The sequence below is a fragment of the Equus quagga genome, chromosome 11 (assembly GCF_021613505.1).
Source record: "Equus quagga isolate Etosha38 chromosome 11, UCLA_HA_Equagga_1.0, whole genome shotgun sequence".
Classification (NCBI taxonomy): Eukaryota; Metazoa; Chordata; class Mammalia; order Perissodactyla; family Equidae; genus Equus; species Equus quagga.
Window position 1 is genome coordinate 70364977 of NC_060277.1, and position 20097 is coordinate 70385073.

General features: G+C 41.5%; 1 protein-coding gene and 1 pseudogene across 1 annotated transcript; both read left to right on the forward strand.

The window, feature by feature from the left end:
- The first annotated feature begins 15016 nt into the window (after positions 1-15016).
- On the forward strand, positions 15017-15958 carry LOC124246458 (olfactory receptor 56-like). Its single transcript, XM_046674614.1, has one exon. It carries the CDS (start codon positions 15026-15028, stop codon positions 15956-15958), a length of 933 nt encoding a protein of 310 aa, XP_046530570.1. The 5' UTR covers positions 15017-15025.
- Positions 15959-19781: 3823 nt separating this feature from the next.
- LOC124247209 (olfactory receptor 1A1-like) overlaps positions 19782-20097 on the forward strand; it is a 20189-nt pseudogene continuing 19873 nt past the window's right edge.

A 20097-nucleotide genomic window follows, 5' to 3' on the forward strand; every position in this document is an offset into this window, starting at 1 on the left:
ATTATTGAAAGAAATTGAAGCAGACAGAAAGAAGTAGAAAGATATTCCATGCTCCTGGGTTGAAAGAATTAACATATTTAACATGTCCATACTTCCTAAAGCAATCTACAGATTCAGTGCAATCCCTATCAAAGCTCCAACAACATTTTTCACTGAAATAGAGCAAAGAAACCTAAAATTTAAATGTAACAACAAAAGACTCCAAATAGCCAAAGGAATTCTGAGAAAAAAAGAAGAAAGCTGGAGGTATCACATTCCCGTATTTCAACATATACTACAAACCTATCGTAATCAAGACAGCATGGCACTGGCACAAAACAGATACACAGATCAATGCAACAGAATTGAGAGCCCAGAAATAAGCCCACACATCTATGGAAAGCTAATTATTGACAAGGGACCCGAGAACATACAATAGAGAAAGGAAAGTCTCTACAATAAATGGTGTTGGGAAAACTAGACGGCCACATGCAAAAGAATGAAGGACCATTATATTACACCATGTACAAAAATCAACTCAAAATGGATTAAAGACTTGAATGTAAGACCTGAAGCCATTAAAATTCTAGAAGAGAACATAAGTAGTACGCTCTTCAACATCGGTTTTAGGAGTATATTTTCAAGTACCATGTCTGACTAGGCAAAGGAAACAATAGAAAAAATAAACAAATGGGACTACATCAAACTAAAAGCTTCTGTACAGCAATGAAATAACACATCAACAAAACAAAAAGACAGCCTAACAATAGGGAGAAGATATTTGCAAACCATATATCTTATAAGGGGTTAATATTCAGAATGAACTCACACATCTCAACAACAAAAAAACTAACAACTTAATTAAAAAGTGTGCAAAAGATCTGAACAGATATTTCTCCAAAGAAGATATACAGATGGTCAACAGGCACATGAAAAGATGCTCTGCATCACTAATTATCAGGGAAATGCAAATCAAAATCACAATGAGATACACCTCATTTCTGTCGGAGTGGCTATAATTAACAAGACAGGAAATAACAAGTGTTGGAGAGGATGAGGAGAAAAGGGAACTCTCACACACTGCTGGTGGGAGTGCAAACTGGTGCATCCATTATGGAAAATAGTATGGAGATGCATCAAAAAATTAAGAATAGAACTACTATAAGATCCAGCTATTCCTGAGCTATTCCTGAGCTATTCCTATTGCTGAGCTTTTATCCAAAGAACATGAAAACACAAATGTGTAAAGATATATGCACCCCAATGTTAATTGCAGAATTGTTCACAATAGCTAAGACTTTGAAGCAACCTACATGACCATCAAGGGACAAATGGATAAAGAAGATGTGGTACACACACACACACACAGAATGGAATGCTACTCAGTCATAAGAAACAATCAAATCTGGCAATTTGTGACAACATGGATGGATCTTGAGGGTATTACACTTAGTGAAATAAGTCACAGGGAGAAAGTCAAACACCATATGATCTCACTCATAAATAGAAGACAAAAACAGCAACAAACAAACACATAGAGAGAGAGCTTGGATTGGTGGTTACGAGAGGGGAAGGTGGGGGCAAGGAAGGCAAAACGTGATTAGGCATATGTGTATGGTGATGGATGGTAATTAGTCTTTGGGTGGTGAACATAACGTAATCTGCACAGAAATTGAAATATAATGGTATACACCTGAAATTTATATAATGTTATTAAACCAACGTTACTGCAATAAAAACATGGTAAATCTGGGTAAAGAATATACAGTTCTTTGTACTATTCCTGCAAATTGTGTGTAAGTGTGAAATTATTTTTAAAAAAACACAGGCAAAAACCCCTCACTTTATTTTTCTTGCACAATTTTATTGTTGACACAAATTTTGGATCCTAGATCCACCCGAAATTTTGAAAAAAGGCACGAGGTAAAAACAACTTTCTTTCCGTTTTTTTCTCTGACTTTATTTTTATAATTTTTCCATCATCGTCATTAGACACCAAATTAGCATTTGAGGGGGGAAAAAAGAGGGTAAAGAGGTGGAAGTGTCACCCTATCTTAGAAGGTTCTGTTAAGGTGTGTGAGTTAAACCATTTGTTCTGGTACTAGGGAGCTGGATTGGTCAATGGGGAGTGGTCAGGTAAGGTTAGAGTTCAGTTATGCTCAGAAATCTACTCCTCATGTACTAGAACTAAGAATAGGATAAAAGTAGCAATTCAGCTTCCAACCTCCAGTCTCCCTGGGCACTCTGCTAGCTCTACCCTGAATTTTTTCCCGTGCCCTCAGTGGCTCCATGGGGGGCTATGAACATATCTGTAAGCACATAGAACTATGTGTGTACATAGGGATGGGGAAAGAGGAGGGATTCCGGAGTGGCTGAAGGGGAGTTCTTTATTTTGTTTTTACAAGTTTTTTAAAAAGCAAGCCTCACATGATCATGTTTATTTCTTCATTACACATGACAACCGTGTAGGTGTTCATCACCAGGGCAACAGAGAACAGGGATGTAAAGATCAGCTCTTCTTGTGGACTCAGGACACTCATGCTCAATTATATTAGCCCCAAGACCTAAAGGTGGTCCCCCATCCTGTTTCCACTCAATTCTGAAAGCAGTCTCATCTATCTGATGCAAAATCAACACCTAGGGAGACCCAAATCTTCAAAAGAGAGAAACACCCGCATTCTCTTTACTAGGCCTCTAGGGCAAAATCAGAGTCATCCCAACAGCTGGCTGGAGGAGATCCACAAAATTTTACATGATATTTTTTTAAACAAGTACTAGAACATTGGAACGTCTCCTTCTTCTATTCTGAAAGTTGAGGAATGGGTGACTGAATTCATACTGCAAATCAAGTTTGTTCTTGAGTCCAGAGAGAGAACATTCTGTTCACAGGTATGGGCAAGTGTGTTGGAGAGTTCCTGCAAATTGTGGCCAGCAACCTTGAGCAAGTTGCCCAACTTCTCTGAGCCCCAGTTTTCTTTGTCTGTCAAACTGGTATAAAGACTATGCAGAGCTGTTAGGAAGGTTAAATGAAATAATATGTCTGAAATGCCTGGAATGCAACAGATGTTTGAACCAATGTCAGCCTTCTATCCACTGCTGCTTCCCTCTACTCCTGACAAAAGTCACCTCAGAAAGGCATTATTCATCTATCTGGGTTGTAATTTCCTCATCTGTTAAACTGGGGTAAAAACCCATATATCGTAGGGTATTTATGATGAGTATGTGAGATGAGATAAGTGAAACACCAGGCAGCTAAGAGGCATATATCCCTTCATATCAATTGGATTGATGCTCCTGACCTCATAGTCATCGAGTAGAAACAATGCTACTCTCACATTCATTAGACATTATCTTTTACATATTTGGAGGAAGGAGTTGGTCTATATAAGGGGAAAAAGGTGACCTTATAGAAAGTTCTCCCATCTTTCATGTTCTCAAAGCAAACACAGGAGAAACCAGATGAATTCTTGACAATGTGTGCTGGCATGACATTAGAATCTGGAATAGTCCCCAATTTAAATATAAATCTCTCGACTAACAGTTTCTCCCCAGAGAAATTTTGCTAACTGGCAGAAGAGATGGAGCTGGGTAACAGAAAGCTCTCTCCATCATGCTTAACCAGGGTCCTGCTTGAGGCGAAGGCAGAGGTGAACAGATGTTATTAAAGGTGGAATCCAACCTTTTGTAGCTCAACTCCTGATGTGGTCAAAGAAACAAGATCCTCAGTGGCTGTGGCATTACAGAAAGTCGAGGGTTGGATCGAAGGGCAGCAATCACATCTTAAACCACAGGGGAATTGAAACTGGCCCAACCCCAACTCAGTTCTAGCAATAGTGGGCTCTAAATGATCAGCACCTCCTCCCAGGTGCCTGACAGAAGAAAAGACATTATCTGTCTGGCAAAACAAAACAAAACAAAGCAAAATTCTAAAGATATACCCAAACTCATATATCAAACAGTCTCAGGGAAACTGAGTGATGAAATAATTGATTAAAAAATTAATGAATGATTAAAGTTGAATGATTAAAAAGAAAACCACACGTAGCCACATCATTATCAAGTCTCTAGAAACAAAAAATAGAGAGAAAAACCTTAAAGGTAACCAACGGAAACAAGATACATTACAATTAAGGATCTCCATTGCAATATTCAGCTGATTTCTCATCAGAAACAATGGACACAAGAAACCAATAGAAAGATTTAAAGTACTGAAGGAAAAATCTGTTAATCTAGAATTTTATAAATAGCAAAATATTATCAAAGAAAGAAGGGGAAAAAGATCATTTTTCACACCAACAAAAGCAAGAGAATTATTCTTTATCAGACTTTAACAACAAGACTAAAGGAAGTTTTTCAGGCTAAGAGGAAATGATATAAGATGGAAGCACAAGGAGTGAAAAGCACTAAAAATTATAGATATGTAAATAAATATAACAGACTATTTTTCCTTAAATGGGTTAAAATACTACTGCCTGAACCCGAATGTCTGTTTCCTTCCTTATGTTAGGAAAGTTTTCAGTTATTGTTTCTTCAATAGATTCTCTGCCCCTTTTGTCTCTCCCTTCTCCTCCTGGGACACTTACAATATGGATATTAGTGTGCTTGATGTTGTCCCAGAGGTCCCTTAGACTGTCCTCATTCTTTTTAATTATTTTTTCTTCTTTCTGTTCAGCTTGCATAATTTTCTCTAGTCTTTTGTCCACCTTGATGACCCATTCTTCTGTATCATATACTCTTCTTTTGAGTCTCTCTACTGAATTTTTCATTTCCAGTATTGTATTCTTCATTTCTGATTGGTTCTTTTTTATATTTTCCAACTCTCTGTTGTAGTTCTCACTGAGTTCATCCATTCCTCTCCAAAGGTCAGTAAGCATAATTATGATTGTTAGTTTGTACTGTCAGGTAGAAGGTTTATCTCTGTTTCATTTAGTTCTTTTTTCTGGGGTTTTGTCCTGTTCCTTTACTTAGAATGTATCCCCTTGTCTCTTCATTTTGCCTCTTCCTCTGTGCTTATATCTATGTATTCAGTAGATCAGCTATATCTCCCAATCTTAGAGAGGTGGCTTTATGTAAGAGATGCCCTATGATGGCCAGAAGTTTGCTTCCCTCTTGTCACCAGTTCCAAATGTTCCAGGAGTGATCCCTGTGTGGGCTATGTGTGTTATTCTCTTATGTCAGGGTTGCTTTTGCTGAAAGTGTCAGGGAGGCTAGGCTACACCCCTGGCCAGCTGGTTGTAATGCTCAGCTGTGTGTGGCTGCTAGGGACCCTTCAGTCACTTAATCAGGCATGGGGATCCCCAGTACAGTTGACTGCAAGGTCTAATAACATATTCCTGTTGCAGCTTTTTGATTAAGTGAGCAGGCCCCCAGTTGCTGGTTGCTAGGCTCAGGGGCTTACAGCTGCTGTAGACCTCAGGCCTGCAAGACTGTTGTCAGCTCTCTCGGGATTTCAGCTGAGTGGGGCTGGCCCCAGGCATGGCAGCACACGACTGTTTCAGGCTTTGGAAGGTGGGGCCAATCCATTATGTGGCTGTTTGAGAAGCACAAGTCTGCTGCAGCTGACAAAGCCCACCACCCACAAGGCCACACGCACTGTCAACACAGTCCTGCCCTGTGTACATGCCCCAACCCACTGAAGTGGATCCAGTCATCCTGCTGCAGGGGCTACACAAACTCCACCAATACAGGCCCATCCCTCATGCATGCCTTGCTCTGCAGAGGCGGACCCACTCATCCAGCTGCAGAGGTCCCACACACACTGCCTATGTGGGCCCACAAGTTGCCCAAGGGCTTGCTACTGGGTGAGGCCTGTCCCTAAGGTGGGCTGCCTTCCCTGGCTGAACTGATTTAATCAGTGCTCTAGTGGGTGGGGCAGACCATTGCTCTAACAGGCCATGGGAAGAACTCCAATGCCATCTGCTAGAGTCTGTGTCAGCATGACTGTACTAGGTTACAGTAATGGCTGCTGCCAATGTCTCATTCCCTGGGGAGGTCTCACCTCTCACTTAGATGCCCCCAGAGCCTATCAAGTGAGTCTCTTTTCATCAAAGAACTGTGTAGCTTTCTTTCTGGTGATTTTAGGTTGCTTTCCTAAAAGGCTGAATTTCTGCATGGGCCCTTTAAGACTAGCCTTTTCTTTCCCTTATGTCCAATAGCCTTTCTAGAGGTATTCCTCATTGTAGTTAATAGCCAGCAAAGTCAGATATTATGACTTTCATCTCCGTTGTGCTGGATCCAAAGCTGCTTATTGTGGTTGTACTCCCCCACTCAGATCCGCTGCTCCTCCAGGGAAGTCTTCATACCTTAGGATTGCTCCCAGCCAGCTGTGAAGTGCCACAGCTTGAAATTGGCATTTTTCTCTCCAGGAAGGGAATTCTGCCTCTTCCACCTCAGTCAGCACTGTCCCTGTTTGTGGGGATTCTTTTTATCCACTTTTCAGTTCTCTCTCAGGGGTCAAGTTTCTGAGATTAGTTATAAATTTGTTGTGTCCATGGGAGGCGGTAAGTTCAGAGTGGGCCTATGCCACCACCTTGGCACCATCTCCCAGATTTACCATTTCAAAACCATTTTAAAACACTTGTTCTGTCGTTCTCTCTCTCTCTCTCTCTCTCTCTTTCTCTCTGTCATACATGTGTATTTTTACTTTTTTCCTGAACCACTGAAGAGTAGGTTGCAAACACTATACCCCTTCATCCTTAAACACCTTAAAATTTTGAGCAAGGACAGTGCCTTATATAACCACAATTCACTTATCACATTCAGAAAATTTAATATAGTCACAAAGTTTTCTAATCTAAGGTTCAGTTCATATTCTCATTTCATCAATTGTCCCAGTGATATCCCTTTTGACACCACAGAAGAAGCTCTAGTCCAGAATCAGTATAGCCCATTAAAGAAGATTTAAGCTGGAATACTTCCTCAACCTTTCTTTCCTCAGTTATGATGTTGATCTTTTTGAAAAATGCAGGTCTGTTTTACCAAATGGCCATCATTTGAGTTTCTCTGATTCTTCATGATTCGGTTCAAGTGATGCATTTTTCTTGGAATACTACATAAGTTATGTGTCTTTCTCAGAGAACCACATTCCAAGCACATGATCTTTTGCCCATTTACTGTTGATGTTAACTTAGACCACTCACTCTATGCTTACTCTCCTTATGTAATTCATAAGTAAATATGAAGAGATACTTTGGAGCTATATAAATGTTGTGTTTTTCTTAAGTACTCCCTCCACCATGTTTAGCATCCGTTGATTCTTTCCTGAATCAGTTTTACTATAATGCTTGCAAAATAATGATTTTTTTCTAAACCCACTTATTTCTGCATTTATTAGTCTTCTACTGTAAGGAAGAACTTTTCCTTCTTCCTCACTAACTCACTTACTTATGCATTATTATTATTGGAGGATAGCAGAATATGTCATCCTTGGTTTATTGATTACGTTGAGCTGAAGGTAAATGAAAAAAAGAAACACAGGGACAGTGCTTCTTTGGGCTCCTTTTATCTGTCTAAAGACAGATCCTCCAAAAGGAACATGATTATCATTAATCCACTTCCTGGGAGTTTCACCAACCAGGGAAGATTGTCTTCTCTCACAGAAGAGGAGACTAGAAGTTGATACCACACCCAGACACACTTTGCCACAAACTATCACACCTCCCATCTATCCTTCTAAGGGCCCAGTCACCTTTCCTAAAAGCCATTTACTCTTCACTAAGAGGCCTACATCCTCCCTCCTCTTTCCTAATTAGGATGGCACTTAAGCCTGAATTGTAAGTCATCGCAGAGAGTTACTCATTTTCCCCTGGTTATCTCTCACGTATACGTGAAATATACATGTTAATACATTTGTTTGTTTTTCTCTTCTTAATCTCTTTTATTACAAGGGTCTCAGCTAAGAACTCAGAAGGGTAGAGGGAAAATTATTTTTCTTCACCTACAGCATGGACTCAGAGTCATATTTTATTTACTGAGCTAAAATCGGTTATTATTTGTGGGGTTTTGATGCTTAAGTTGCCCCATATTTTCCCAGAGAGGGTTCCCTCAAGCTGTCCCCTGTCCTTTTGACATGCGTCCATCATTTTCTGAGCACTTCCTGACTTTCCTGGTGCCACATGATGTCCAGGCTTATTTTCTACCATCCCAGCCCCCGCTGGGGAATCAACTATTTCCCCAAGGAGCCTGGTTCTTTTAGTGGGGGATGGTATTTGGGATAAAGGATCTGGGCATTAGCTGTGCTCCTGGTTACTGAGCTGTCCTTGATTCTCTGCCCTTTCAGCAGAACAGCCAGGAAAACCCCACTCAGGTCTGCCTTGATTTCCCCTATTGAAATGTGGATCTGTACAGGGAAAAGTTTTAAAATTAATCTTGGAGTGGAGAAGAGCTTTCTAAGATGCTATAAAGAAATTATTGAAAGGTTACTTGTAGCTAAAGAATATTACACAGCAAGTTAGAGGACATACAGGGAAGCAAAATTATTTGCAACATATGTAGAGACATAACTCATTTCCTGCTTCAAAAAGCTTTAAACACAGAAACAGGCATTCACGGAAAGAGATATTCAAGCAAATCTGAAGGTACCCAACCTCGTTTATAATTTTTTTTAAAAAGGATGCGATTCCATTTCTTACCTGTCTTTACAGAAACTAAGAAGTCTGATGACATTGAAATTCATGAGGTATAGAGAAATAGGTACTCTCATAACCTTTAGAGAAATTTGGCAATATCTCTCCAAATGTGAAACACATTAAATTGGGCGTAGGAATTCCACTTCTGGAAATTTATTTTGTAGTGTCACCCTTGAAGGTGGCTGAGGTGGCTGTGGCAGCCTCAGTGGTGACAAGTAGAGATTTGTTCAGGAATTCTTGAGAGAGAAGAAAATTCCCAAATAGACTTCTTTCTGGAATGACTCACACCCTAAATGGAATGAAACAATTCAAAATTAAAAATAGTAAAATTTATTTTCTTTAATGTTATAAACACTAATCTTTATTTCCCTTCCTTTTACTAGAATATTTATAAACATTTGTGGATGAGAAATATAGAATGTTCTTCCAAAGAGTAAGTAGTTAATAACAGTCTTAATATTTCCTCTTAACATTTGCATTAACTGTCCATCTATTTTCACTATTAACTGTTTTAAAGATCATGGTAATCATTTTTTACATATAAATTGACAGCCTCTAAAATTATCTTTTCAGCCTTTAACATCTGCAATAGTAAATCTATACTTCAGTTGGCTGTGACAAATGAGGAGGGTTTATTATGTTTTAGCTTCAGTTCCCCACTGCTGCATTAGACACTGGGATAGTGGTGTGGCTGAAGGATAGAAGACTAGGTTCACAGGAATGGATTATGAGCGTAAACGTTTTTATGAACAAACTCTTTATTAATATTGTCTTATACACTAGGCATTCTTATGTGTCTCTTCTATTTATGATTTCTGTATCATCTTATAGATGTGTTCCTATAAATAAGAACATAAAGAAGATATGTTGAAGTCTCCAATACCTGTGAATGTGACGTTACTGGGAAATAGGATCAAGTTAAGATGAGGTCACTAGAATGGCCCTAATCCAATATGACTGACGTTCTTATCACAAAGGGAAATAGAGACAGACATGCATAGATAGGAAATGATGTGAAGCAACACAGGGCGAATGCCATCAAAAAGCCAAGGGTTGCCTGAAGCTATTGGAAGCCAGGGGAGAGGCATAGAACACATTCTCCCTGATAGCCCTCAAACACCTTGATTTCAGATTTCTAGTCTCCAGAACTGAGACAATATGTCTGTCATTTAAGCCACACACTTCATGGAACTTTGTTCCAACAGTCCCAGGAAACTAATACATATGGCAAAAAGGACTTTACAGATGACAATTAAGATGAGGATTTTGAGGGAGCTGCCCAGTGGCATAGTGGTTAAGTCTGCATGCTCTGCTTTGGCAGCCTGGGGTTTGTGGGTTCAGATCCCAGGCACAGACCTACACACTGCTCATCAAGCCATGATGTGGTGGCATCCTACATACAAAATAGGAGAAGACTGGCACAGGTGTTAGGTCAGGGACAATCTTCCTCACCAAAAATGAAATAAAATAAAGATGAGGATTTTGAGATGAGGAGATTATCCCAGGTTATCTGACCTTAAATGGAATCACAAGAAGGAAAGAGAGGTAGATTTGACTATAGAAGGAGGTAAGACAATGGGAGCAGAGAGTGATTTGAAGATGCTATGCTGCTGGGTTTGAAGATGGAGGAAGGGGCCACAAAGAACACAGGTGTCCACTAGAAGCTCCTTATTCTAGAAGGAACCAACTTGCCGACACCTTGATCTTAAACCTATGAAACTAATTTTGGGCTTCTGACCTCCAGAATTGTAAGAGAATAAATTTGTGTTGTTTTAAGCCACCAAGTTTGTGGTAATTTGTTGCAGCAGCAATAAAACGAATATACCACTGAAGATATGATAAGACCTGGTCTTCATTTAAGAAATATCATAGCTGCACTGTGGCAACATGGATTGGGAAGGGGAAAAATGGCAGGGGACAGGGGAGAGAGGTCAAGTGGGAAAATATTGAAGTAGTGCAGGTAAGTGAAGATAGGGGCTCAGCTAAGCTCATAGCTATAAGGGAGACTTAGGTGGACATGAAAGGCAGTAAATACAGACTTCATGTCTCAGCCATTTCTAGCCTTCTGTGGACCCACTGGAGGCATTATTTGCCTTGGTGACAGCACAGAGTTTGAGGTCCCCATCAGCCTAGAGTACTAAACTAATGTCTGAGCAAACACTCTTCTCAAAGCAGCTCATGCTAAGTTGAGAGATGTTGACCAGACTGGCTTTGATGCACAGCATCTAGGGTAAGGACCTTTCTGCTGACTGTCTGGCTTGTCATGTCACACACTCCTCCTCTATTTTCCCCATATCTGACCTCCTTGTAGTGTGGCTGCAGGACACATTATGTGGCTGCCTCATTTCACCCAAGTCAACCCTCAAATGGAGGGACTTTCTGATTTTGGGGCCTTCATCAATAACAACGAAACAACTAGAAAATACCCAGATTGCTTAATTGAAAATTAAGCAACACAGTTTTAAATGACCCATGGTCAAAGAAGAAACTACAATGGAAATTACAACATATTTTAAGTGAATAACAACAAAAACAATTACAACATCTAGACTGGTAAATTGCAGCTATCATTGTGCTTAGGAGAAATTTTATAGCATTAAAAGCTTGTATTAGAAAGAGCCAGAAGGCTTCACTGGTGATTCTCCCAAACATTTATGATACTAACCTTCAACAAAATCTTTCAGACAATATAAAAAGAGAGGACACTTCCCAACTCACTTTATTAGACCAGCTTTACCTTGATATTATAACCCGATAAAGATATTACAAGAAAGATAAATGACAGGCCAAGCTCCCACATGAAGAGAAGCAGAAATCCTAAGCAAAATATTAGCAAATTGAATCTGCCAACATAGAAGAAAGATAATCCATCCCAAATAGTGGGGTTTATTCCAGGAATGCATGAGTGTTTTACCATTCAAAAGTCAGTCATTGATATTCACATTTACAGGTGCTGAGAGACTGAATATAAAACAGACAGTGGCCGGACCATATGTAAAAAGTAACTCTGATCCACAACCTGCAGCAAGCTGCTCAGGAAGTCATGCCTCTTATCTACAATAAACAGCTTAGGAAGCCATTCTGCTCTAAGTCAGACTTGTAGGAAGTCAGAGTGCTGTCTTTAGTAACCATCTAGGCAATCTAGGAAGCTAAACAATAACTTCTGTAACACTAGGTCCAAAATTACCCCAAATTAACAATTTGGGTTAATAATTGACCACTTCCCTAATTTTCTTCCTCACTTCCAATTTAGGATCAACCAGAGAAAGCCAAATATGTACCCCTAACCAATAACCCCACTTTTAGTTAGCCCACCTCCACCTTCCCCACACCAACAGCCTCCAATCAGGGCACACCTGAAGCTTCCCTTTCATCCACTCCAAAGTTTTCCCACTCCTCTGCTGCCTTTGAGTCTCTGCCAAAATGCAAGTGACATGGCTAACTCCCTTGGTATAGCAAGCTCTGAATAAACAGCCTTTGCTTTTCTCATTTGGCTGGTCTTCATTTATTTCCACAGTACTCAATAATTATTTGTTGAATGAACAATGAATAGCCATTGATTGAGTACATAAAAGTATAAGACATCAACTGAGTACAGGGTTCACACAGTAACTGAGGGCTCCACTTCCTGTCATCCATGACAAAACTCACAGAGTGCAGCTAGATATTCATGCTGACACTCAATGGTGATCATGTTCTCTCCAGTCCCATAGGTGAGATAAGGGTGAAGACCCCTGAGGGAAGTGTGGGTGGCTATGTCAGAGGATGTCCCATGGTGTCTTCTTCCTTTGTTTAGGTGGGAATCTGGGATCTTTTTCAGAGCCAGGGCGATGGGGAATGAAATTTGCTCTGAAGCCAATTCATTATTTTTGGCTTCCTCCTTGCTGTGGAACTTCTGTCTATTCCCTGGGCTCATTATGAGCTGGGTTGGATGTCCCGAGACATCACTCTGAAACTAGAGGTATAAACATGGGACATGATCTCATCACCAATTTTGTGAGAAGTAGAAGAACATCCTGGGTGGTTGGTTCTATAAATTTTTATTTGGATCCATGGGAAGTAGAGTGTGTGTAAGAGCCTTTCCCAAACCACCGCTTGCTCACAGATTACCAGGAGGATTAGATCTTTGCATGCTTCTAGGCTCTGACCCACTCTGCTGAGAACCACACAATGGAGTGGCAGGTGAACTATGGGGAGCTAACTGGGGATGGCAGGTGCTGAAGCAGGTGAGGGAAGACCTGACAGATGAGGAACAAAAGGTGACAGGGAAGTGAAAGAATTGGTCTGACTTCAGGCTTCAGTACAGAGAGGGTCAGGCTGGATGTGGAGATAGCTCCTTGCTGTCAAGTAACAAAGGTTGTCAGTGTTGGAGATCAGGAAGACGGTAATCCTAGTTTTCTAGTGCAACATTGCTCTCATTGTTCATTGGTTCTCCAGTCTCTGAACTGAGTTTCAAAGTTGGCAGGCAGACCTGTTGGGCCCTGGCCACACATATTCCCACGTCACTCTGATGTCCATGGCTGAGTTCCATTCCTGCCTGTCCTGATCTTGGAATCCACCTCCCTGAGCTGTGCTCTGGCTCCCTTTGCTGGTGTGTCTCTGTAACTCGCTATGTCTAGGACTCCCCTATCTGCTGCTATGATCTTCTTCTCACTCCAGACAGCTTTCTCACCACTTCCAAGATGAGAATGGAGTTATGCACACAGTTTGCCCTAGACCAGTGTGTATGAACCTATTTCTCCATGAGAATCACCTGGGAAGTTTTTAAAACACCATATACGACGTGGCCTCTTCTAGACCCAGTGACCCAGGACCCCAGAGTGTCATACCAAGGCAGCTTCACTTTTTAAAACATCTCCCGAGATGTCCCAGCGACATAAGTATGACTGAGAACTTCAGTCAGGATCACAGGACCTCAGGAATATCGCTCTTGCTTCCTTCTTTCCATGCAGAATTATTCTCCTATCACAACCTCTTTCAGTAGTCTGTCTCTGACAATCTTTCCAGTTTGTATTAGGAGAAATTCTTGAATTCTTATTGTGACATCACACAAGACAGAAACAACACAGTCCAACAAGGCACACACTGGAGGCCCACCATTTGTGGGGTGAGTACTGGCCTTTCCTTCCCTTGTAAGGTCAGTGAATGTCTTAGAACATTCAGTGGTTCTAACCAATTTAGTGCCCACCTAGGTTAGGCACTATGTGAGGTGACTGATTTCCAGCTAGGAGATGAGCATGTCCCCAGTCTCTGCCCTCATACATCTCACAGTCCAAGTAGGAGTGTGGGGTGGATGATTGGCATATATCCAGAGAGGTATTTCTGAGGTTCTCATGATGCATTTGACACAACATTTAGCTCAGTTGCAGTGCCTGCCTGTGTTGGGGAAATATATTAAAAACAAAATCTCCTCCCAACACAGAAAACCTTTCCAAAAGGCAGACAAGAAAGAAAACAGTCTTACTTTTGATAAGCGTTAAACCAGAAAGTGGTGTGCATCACAGGTAACCTGCTAAGAAATTGCAAAGACAGAAGGAGTCTCAGCCTATTGTATAGCCAAGTGGTGACAACCCATTATGTACATGCTCTCAAGATAAACAACAACTTGTCCTCAAGTAAGAGGGCTTTGTCACACATAGTTCATCTTAGATTCACCTAGAAATTGAGGTTATCCTTGTGTTCATTAACTGGCTTTATCCAAAGGAGAAACAACTTCTCACATCTTATGACAAGAAGTAGTTTTGCAACTTGTACGAGGTGCCTGTTGAAGTTAGGCCACTACCCTCCACAGAACCTCGAGATGGGGCATCATCTTCCTTGATGATCACACTTCACCGAGATGGGTCCCAGGTCCCTGGGAATGACATTCCTGGCTCAGAAAGCCGGCAAGAATCTTATTTCACTTTTTAAAAGTTTACGTACATTTCAGAGATAAGGAACTCACAAATTTTCTAAAGTAAATGCTCTAACAAAAAGGGAGGGGGAGGGAAAATTAAGCCTCTTATTTCTACTCTATATTTGTCTTTACACCTGTCACCCTCTTTCCCTTCTTATTCCCTTTCTTGTCCCCAGTAGTCACTTCCCCTCCTAAATCTGTATCCCCATTGCCTAACTCTACGACTATTCACCTGCCACTTAAAATCTCCTCTCTCCCTTGCTTTCTTTGACTCTCCTCCTCTAGGGGCCTGCTCCCTTATTTTTCACAAGAAGTAAGGGTCAAATCTTGCTTGGTAACCACTGAGGGCAGCTGAGAGAAAATGGACTTTCACTGCAGGAAGAAAGGATGGGGCTGTGTCACAGTGCTGGACTCTGTCCTTCAGAAGAAACAAGAGATGGTGATTTTCCTTGTATGATGGACATGCCAGGTAGGTGGTTTTGTTTATCTGTTTGCTTGTTTGTCTGTTCTCAAGGTCAGAGTGATGGAGCTCTGGAACCACACCTCCCTATCGGACTTCCTCCTTTTGGGCCTGTTTAGCCATTCACCACATGACTTCTTCCTTTTCTCTCTTGTGCTTCTGGCCTCCACTGTTGCCTTGGCCAGCAACATCCTCTTCCTCCTGCTCATTCAGGCCGACAGGCGCCTGCACACCTCCATGTACTTTTTTCTCAGCCAGCTCTCCATCATGGACCTGACCATGACGGCCACAGTGGTGCCCAAGATGGCAGCCAACTTTCTCTCTGGCCGTAAGTTCATCTCTCGGGGCAGTTGTGCGGCTCAGGTCTTCCTAGTGGTCATGGCGGGAGGAGCGGAGTGCTTCCTCATGGCGGTCATGGCCTACGACCGTTATGTGGCGATTTGCCACCCGCTGCGGTACCCTGTGCTCATGAACTGGAAGGCCTGCTCTTTCCTGGCCTTGGCCTCCTGGATGGGTGGGGTGGCCGACAGCGTGATCGACGTGAGCGTGGTCTTCAGCTTCCCATACTGCGGCTCTCTCCAGGTGGACCATTTCTTCTGTGAGGTCCCTGCTCTGCTGCGTCTTTCTTGTGCCGACACCTCGCTCTTTGAGGACCTCGTCTATGCTTGCTGCGTGGTCATGCTGCTGCTACCCCTTGGGGTCATTGTGGCTTCCTATGCCTGGGTTCTTGCAGCTGTGATTAGAATGCCCTCCACCGAAGGGAAACACAAGGCTCTGACCACTTGCTCCTCCCACCTGGGTGTGGTGGGCCTCTACTATGGGGGAGCAGTGCTTAGCTACCTGCCGCGGGCTTCTGCTAGAACTCCAGCAGGAGACCGAGCTACCTCCATCTTCTACACCATCGTCACCCCAATGCTCAACCCACTCATTTACAGCCTGAGGAACAGGGATGTAGCGAGGGCCCTGAGGAAGGTGCTGGGGAGATGGAGAGTGTAGGCATGCCCACCCTTCTGGCACCTCCTCTCTTGGTCTACCCCTTCCTCTGCAAACTCAGGCTGTCATGCAACTCATCTTCCTCCTCAGTAGTCGTTAGTCTCCTCTGGCTGGTTGGGGCAAGGCTGTAAGCTGAGCATCATGAAAACATTTGGATGGAAGATGTCAGGGTTACAGATGATACCTGCTCAGTTTCACAATGAACCTTTCCCCCATTGAGCACAATTTCCATGGAATGAAGGCCCAGAGACACATCATTTACGTTCTCCCTAGGGTTAGGAGGAGCAGGCTTTCTTCTGAACTGAAAGTTAAAGTGAGTGAGGAGTGGGAACCAATTCAGAACTCATTTGGCACTGAAATGTGGTCCCCAGAGCTGGAGTCTGGCCTGTGGGAGCTGTGTGACCTTGGGCAAGGTTACTTCTCTCTCTGGGCTACTCTTCATTCATGTACCATCACAGCTAGCAGTAATGAAGTCCAACATTTCCTGGCATTAATTACTTACTGTAACACAAACTCCATTCCCATATATCTTATGTTATTAAGCAATGTAAAAAAATTTGTGCATTCTCACAATTGTACTTTACATATAAGTATTGATGTGGAAAATCTCAAAGAAAAACAGCCAGAACATTTTCATAGTCTTCTTGTAAGCATAACACCATGGAATGTACAGCTGTTACAAATATAGCACTCCACACAATCAAGGAATTTGGGGAGCAGATTGATTCTTTATCACTGACACCAAGCGTAGAATGGGAGTGAGGTGTAAGGAGAAGATCCAGGCAAAAACTGGCTTCTGTTGACATTTCCGTCTCAGGGGCTCTGGAGGGATTTGGAAAATAAATCTTTTTCTTAATTTTTTTTTTATTGTGGTAACAGTGGTTTATAACATTATATACATCTCAGGTGTACATTGTTATATATTTCATTTTCTGTGTAGATTATATTATGTTCACCACCCAAAGACTAATTACAATCCTTCACCACACACATGTGCCTAAATACCCCCTTCGCCCTCCTCCCTCCCCCCTTCCCCTCTGGTAACCTCCAATCCAATCTCTGTTTTTATGTGTTTGTTTGTTGTTGTTTTTATTGTCTACTTATGAGTGAGATCACAAGGTATTTTACTTTCTCCCTCTGACTTAATACTTAGCATAATGCCGTCAAGGGCCATCCATGTTGTCACAAATGGCCGATTTCATCGTTTCTTGTGGCTGAGTAGTATTCCATTGTGTATATATACCACATCTTCTTTATCCATTCGTCCCTTGATGGGCACTTAGGTTGCTTCCAAGGCTTGGCTATTGTGAATAATGCTGCAATGAACATAGAGGTGCATGTATCTTTATCCATGTCTTCAACAAAGATCTACTTAAATGAGCTAGACCAAAAATCTCCCCTCAATCATCCAGTCACACTGCTCCCATAGATCTGCATTCATTTCCTGAGAGCTCGTGGGGTGTGTGACATTTGTGACAACATGGAAGGACCCTGAGGATATTATGCTAAGCTAAATAAGTCAGAGGGAGAAAGTCAAATAGTGTATGAACTCACTCATAAATAGAAGATAAAAGCAACAAGAAACTAACACATGGAGACACAGATTGGATTGGTGGTTACCAGAGGGGAAGAGGAAAAGGAGGAGGGCCCAAATGTTTGCTAGGCAGCTGTGTATGGTGACAGACTGTAGTCTTTGGGTGGTGAACATGATGTAATCTACACAGAAATCGAAATATAATGATTCACACCCAAAATTTATATAATGTTATAAAGCAATGTTACTGCAATTAAAAAGAAAGAAATTTCTGTTGCTACTGTAAATGAGGATTCTTTTTTAAAGCTATAATTTCTAACTTATTATTATTTAAGGTTTGATATTTTAATATTCATTTGTGTCCAACGAACTTGCTGAAATCTCTTAGGTAATCTAGAGATTCCCTTGAATTTTCTTTAAAGACAACTCAGTGAATTCTATCCACTTTGTTCTTTCTATCCAATTCTTATACGGCAAAATTTTCTCTAGTGTTCCCTTAACAAATAGAGCAATACTTTCTTTCAGGAAGAGGACTCAGCACACTAAGCTCCCTCCTTCATGCAAATCTGTGTCCCCACCTTGTGAACAAAGGGGCATTATCATCCCAGACTCCAGCCCCCAGCCCTTAGGACCTTACTCCTGATGGTGTACCCCGAGGCCACCATAGCATCTGCTCCTGCTTACAACCCTTCATTTGAGCTTTCTTTTTATTTCTCATATCTAGGTATTTCCATTTCTTTCTTTTATGTTTGGCTACATGTATTTTTTGCTTTACTTTTATAGTATTTAGAAAGTCTATGTATGTTAATAAGGATGTGACCTGTTGACAACCATTTAGTCGGGAATGTTGCCAAGAGCCCGCCTCTTAATCTTACACTTCCTTACCAAACGAGTTAACCATATAGTCTCTGAGCCCTCTAGTTTCACAGAACCCTCTCAATTGTGAGATATTATGATTCTGTGTCAATATAGGGAAAGGCATTTAAAGAGAGAAAACCAAATTCATTTAGGTGCAAAGATGAAAAAGCATGTCATATTTACGGGACAGATAATTTTACCTTCTTCCCCTTTGCCTGGTAAATAATTCCCACCTGTACTATAGGAGACACTGAGAATTGGTGGTTGAAAAAAATAAGTAAATTACTTAGGCTATCCTGGACTACAGTAACAAATACATGACAAAATGTGTAATGGTTTAAAAAGAATAAAAGTTTATTTCTCCTCTATATAACTGTCTTAGTGTGTCTTCTTGGTGCATGGCAGCTCTCCTGGATATGAAAATCTTGGGACACAGGCTCATTCCACCATGTGAGTCCACCATCCCATTCAGGCTCCCACCCATTTATATTCAGCTCACAGTAGGGGAGAGTGTGTAGGAAGACCAGAACTGGAACATGGATGACAATACCTTAGTGCAAAGGAGGTTGAGACATGTAGTTGAGCTGAGTGCCCAAGAAGAGAGCATAAGGATTTAGGTGAATAGCTAGTAGTCTCTGCTACAATTAGTATACCTCACGCTCAATCAAAGATGAGGGAGCCAGTAGTCAAGTAATTCAGGGAGCATTACAATACTTCAAGTAGAAAATGATATGATAGTGGTCAAAACTAAAGAACTGAAACAATAGGTAGAAAAGTTATGTACAAATTATTTTAAGTGAAGAATAAACAAGATCAGGGGCCGGCCCCATGGCCAAGTGGTTAAGTTCGCGTGTTCCACTTCTGCGGCCCAGGGTTTCAACAGTTCGGATCCTGGGCACTGACATGGCACCACTCATCAAGCCATGGTGAAGCAGCATCCCACATAGCACAACCAGAGGCACTGACAACTAGAACATACAACTATGTACTGGAGAGCTTTGGAGAGAAGGAGAAGAAGAAGAAGGAGAAAAGAAGATTGGCAACAGATGTTAGTGCAGGTGCCAATCTTTAGAAAAAGAAAAAAAAGAATCAACAAGATCAGATGTTGAGGTGAGGAATAAACTGGGTGAGCGTGTCTGTGAGCACCCCACGTAGGGGGAACCCATAATATAAACCTGGATATAGTTTAAAAACTATTGACTGTAAAATTATTGGTGCATAAATTGAACAATATTCTACAATAATCTCTCTGGAAGAGATAAAAAGAAGATACGGTTCTCCTCCTCAAAAAAGCTTGCAATCTACTTAGACTGGACATGCAGAGTATGGGGTTTGGTCAGACATGTCAGCCAGGTGACTGAATGTGGAAATATGAGACAAGAGATCAAGCCTACAGATACAGACCTGAGGGTCCATTAAGCAGCAGTTGAAGCCATGGTGGAGTTGAATGGGTCACCAAAGGAAATAATAAAAAAGGGTAAGGAAAGGTCAAAGAGAAAAGTATTATGATTACATATATTTAATGGTTTGGAATAGAGACGAAACTTATCAAAAGTGAATATCTGAGGCCAGCATGGGGGCGTAGTGGTTGAGTTCGTGCACTCCACTTAGGCGACCCAGGGTTTGCAGGTTTGGATCCCAGGCACTTGTCAAGCCGTGCTGTGGTGGCATGCCACACAAAACAGAGGAAGATTGGCACAGATGTTAGCTCAGGGACAATCTTCCTCCAGCAAAAAAAGGAAGATTGGCA